The 3,300-nt window shown below is 31.0% G+C and overlaps 1 protein-coding gene across 1 annotated transcript; it reads left to right on the forward strand.

Annotated features, from left to right (window-relative positions):
• Positions 1–446: 446 nt before the first annotated feature.
• Positions 447–2,308, forward strand: LOC127097419 (uncharacterized). The gene is made up of 3 exons (XM_051035913.1): positions 447–674; positions 783–843; positions 1,974–2,308. The coding sequence occupies exons 1-3, from the start codon at positions 624–626 to the stop codon at positions 2,201–2,203; spliced, it is 342 nt and encodes a 113-aa protein (XP_050891870.1). The 5' UTR covers positions 447–623; the 3' UTR covers positions 2,204–2,308.
• The last annotated feature ends 992 nt before the right edge of the window (positions 2,309–3,300 follow it).

Below are 3,300 nucleotides of genomic sequence, written 5' to 3' on the forward strand. Positions count from 1 at the left end.
CTTTGGATATTACAAAAATGTTTGGAAAGCTGGTCGAACACGAGAACGAACTGAAACTGCCCACTGAAAGGGAAGTAAAGTCGAAGAAGAAACATATCAAAGAAGTAAATCATGATCTATCTTTGAAAGCTTGTCGTCAAGGACAAAGAAAAACAAGGACATAAGTGATAGTTCTGACGAAGACTCTTTAAAAGAAGAAGAGATGAATTATTCGTCAAACACTACAATCAATATATGAGAAAACATAAACTCAAACATTCCGATAAAAATATGATTAATTTCAAAAAACCACATCCGCACAAAAAAAAAAACACAAAAAAATAAAATAAAATAACATAAGATATCACATATTAATTCACATATAATTTAATAAAAATGGAACATTTTTCATAAATCTTTAAAATATGGTTACAAATATAAAATTATGTGAAAAAATAAAGGATTTTATGTGTGATTTTTTGTTACACTAACTTAACATTATTTTGTGAACGATACAAAAAAACGTAGGAGGCAAAATCGGGTCTACCCGATAAAAATAGGGCCGTAATCGGGTCATTCCTCCTTGGCAAATCCGACTCCATTTCCCGGTTCCCGCATTGTGCAGGTTCTTGAATGTTACAAAAATGGCGTATCTACTCTCTACGAGCTTCACCGCTCCTTTACTCATAAACAAGGTAACCTTTCTCTCTCTACACACAACCCTATATCATTATCATCTTCCCAACTTTACTTTCAACTTTCCGTTAATATAATGTTTGCGACTTTTCATTACTTTCTGCCAGGAACTGAATGGATTCGATTATGCTCTGAATAAAATTTCGAAGAAAACAACAGTTACTTCAGGTTTTGTTTTCAACCTCTCCCTCAATTGTTCAGAGTTCAAAGCACGATTTAGGATTTTTTTTCCGTAGTAATCAGAATGTGAAATTGTTAGGTAGCATTAATTTCATTATATTGTCAAAATTGATTAGTGTATGTTTCGATTAAACTTGCAGTGGTGTAATCATTTTTTGGTTGGTTATGTTGGGTTCTTAGAAGTGAATTAGTCACTGTTAGTGTGAAATTTTTGTTAACTTTTTGGTTAGGTTAGGTTGGATTAGGGTTTTGAATCTGCATATTAATTTTGGAAACATGCTTTTGTAAAATACTTTAATTATTGAGTAGAATAACTCATGCCTTGATGGAGTTTATTTTCCCTTTTAGATCTCTGTTGTGCTCTGTTACCCTCTTCCATAGTTGTGAAGCATTGTGAGATTCTGCCATGAATACGAGAAATTGTTACACAAAAATGAAAAAATCTCAAATTGAAAATAATATAGGGTATTAAATGAATTTGGGCCCGTTTGTTTTGGCTTTTTTTAAAAATGATTTTTATAGTGTTACATATTTTAGTGTAAACAAAATTTACAAAGAAACTTTTCATAAAAGCTTCAAATGAAAATTTGGTTTGAATAATTATTCTTAAAATGTTATTTTAGGTATTTCATCATTTTATCGAAACTTTTTTTGGATATCAAATTTTCAAAAAATCACTTAATTTTGAAGCTATTTCAAATAGCTTTTCATAAAAATCATTTTTAAGATACAACTTTTTGAAAAAATTATGATTTTGATTATGTTTTGATCTTCAATAATGTATATTTATGTTATAGAATGAATAATTCAATCTTTTAATTTATAAAAAACAAATTTAGAAAAACTTGTAATATTTTGAAAAACAATTTTGTAGAATCCATTTTAAAAAATACAAAGAAAAAATCCATTTTTTTAAAGCTAAAACAAACTGGCCCTTTATCATGTTTGGAATTGTTGGCAATACTGGATATGTGCATGTTGTACATATATTTGTGCTAGCTTTAACTTCAGGATTTCAAACATGTGCAAATTAGAATTTGTGGGAGTGTTTTGGTTTTTAAATACTATGATCATGCTGTCCTTAGCCTTTTGAATATGACTATAAATTTTAATTGCAGCTCAAAAAATCATAGGATGTAATATCTCAAATAAATGCATATTATTCATCGAAGGAAGAGGAAGCTATCAGCATTGCTTGATGTCATCGGCAAGAGTTCTATATGACAGACACTCTTATAAAGTGAATGTAAATTATTGCACTATGGTAGTTATATCTGGTTATTGGGTTGGCCCTGATGTTGATGATGGGTGGGGATTTGTGGAAGCTGTTATTGATCAAATAACTTGATCTTGTTTGTTTTGGACAAAAGTTGGTTTAGATAGGATTGATTTCGGGAGTTCATAGTCAATATCTGCAAACGTTATCTTTGGTTGAGTAAGACTTAACTCCTAATCGTGCATATCATATCAATCATTTAATTAAGTTTGACTACTTAAACAAGATCAACCCATGTGCAGGTTTGCTCAATTGAAAAAAATTGATCACCAAACCACCTTTATCAATCTCCATTGGAGTTCTTTTGTGATATGGGTAACCACTTCATGTCATGTCTTACCTTTCATTAAACTTTTCCAGTTTATTTTTGCTTCCCATTTTTATGAATTCTATGCTTAGTTTGTGGTGCTGTGGGGGAGTAGGAAAAGAATCATGTGAAACTTGAGTTTAAAATGTTGTGAAATCTAAAAGCTTCAAGTTGATGATTGAAGTTGTTAGAAATTATGGGCAGCATTTGAAGCCTCCTAGTTGCCATGAACTTAGAGTTCCTTTGCTAAAAAAGGAATTAGAGCTCACAAAGATAGTTACAATGGGTGGTGATAGAGAAAACTCAATTTGGAAGCTCTATTATGTCGGATGCATGGACAAATAGTAAGTCTAAGACATTGGTTAATTTTATGGCAAATACTCCAAGTGGGAGTATGTTTGCAAGGAGTATTGATGGTTGGAGATACATGAAGACTGAATTAAAGATATTTGAGTTGTTGGCCTCATTTGTTCAAGAGATTGGAGAAGAAAATGTCGTGTAGGTTTTGAGTGACAATGGTAGCAAGATATATATCTTGGTAGATAAGAATCTTCTACATTGATGCTTTCTACAAATGTGATAAATATAATTGATTACTTATCTACCTCATTTGTTTTAGTCTTAAACAAATATTTAGAAGACAAATATTCTAGACTCTACTGGTCTTCATGTGCGACACATTGTTTGGATTTAATGTTAGAAGACATATGAAAGTTGTCTATTGTTAAGAGGTCCATAATAAGAGGACAATTTCTTGTTGGATTCATCTACAACCATATCATAACGCTTAACATAATGAGGATGCTCACAATTGATTAGGAGTGGAGTTACAAGGTTATCTATGCCTCAAAAATTGTATAAA

The sequence above is a fragment of the Lathyrus oleraceus genome, chromosome 6, assembly GCF_024323335.1.
Source record: "Lathyrus oleraceus cultivar Zhongwan6 chromosome 6, CAAS_Psat_ZW6_1.0, whole genome shotgun sequence".
NCBI lineage: Eukaryota > Viridiplantae > Streptophyta > Magnoliopsida > Fabales > Fabaceae > Lathyrus > Lathyrus oleraceus.

What these genes read in the sequence shown, in the direction of transcription:
- LOC127097419 (XM_051035913.1), top strand. Translation starts at nt 624, where the DNA reads ATGGCGTATCTACTCTCTACGAGCTTCACCGCTCCTTTACTCATAAAC. An exon ending in CTCCTTTACTCATAAACAAG is followed by an intron (nt 675 to 782) that starts GTAACCTTTCTC and finishes ACTTTCTGCCAG; the next exon opens with GAACTGAATGGATTCGATTA. An exon ending in GAAAACAACAGTTACTTCAG is followed by an intron (nt 844 to 1,973) that starts GTTTTGTTTTCA and finishes TTTTAATTGCAG; the next exon opens with CTCAAAAAATCATAGGATGT.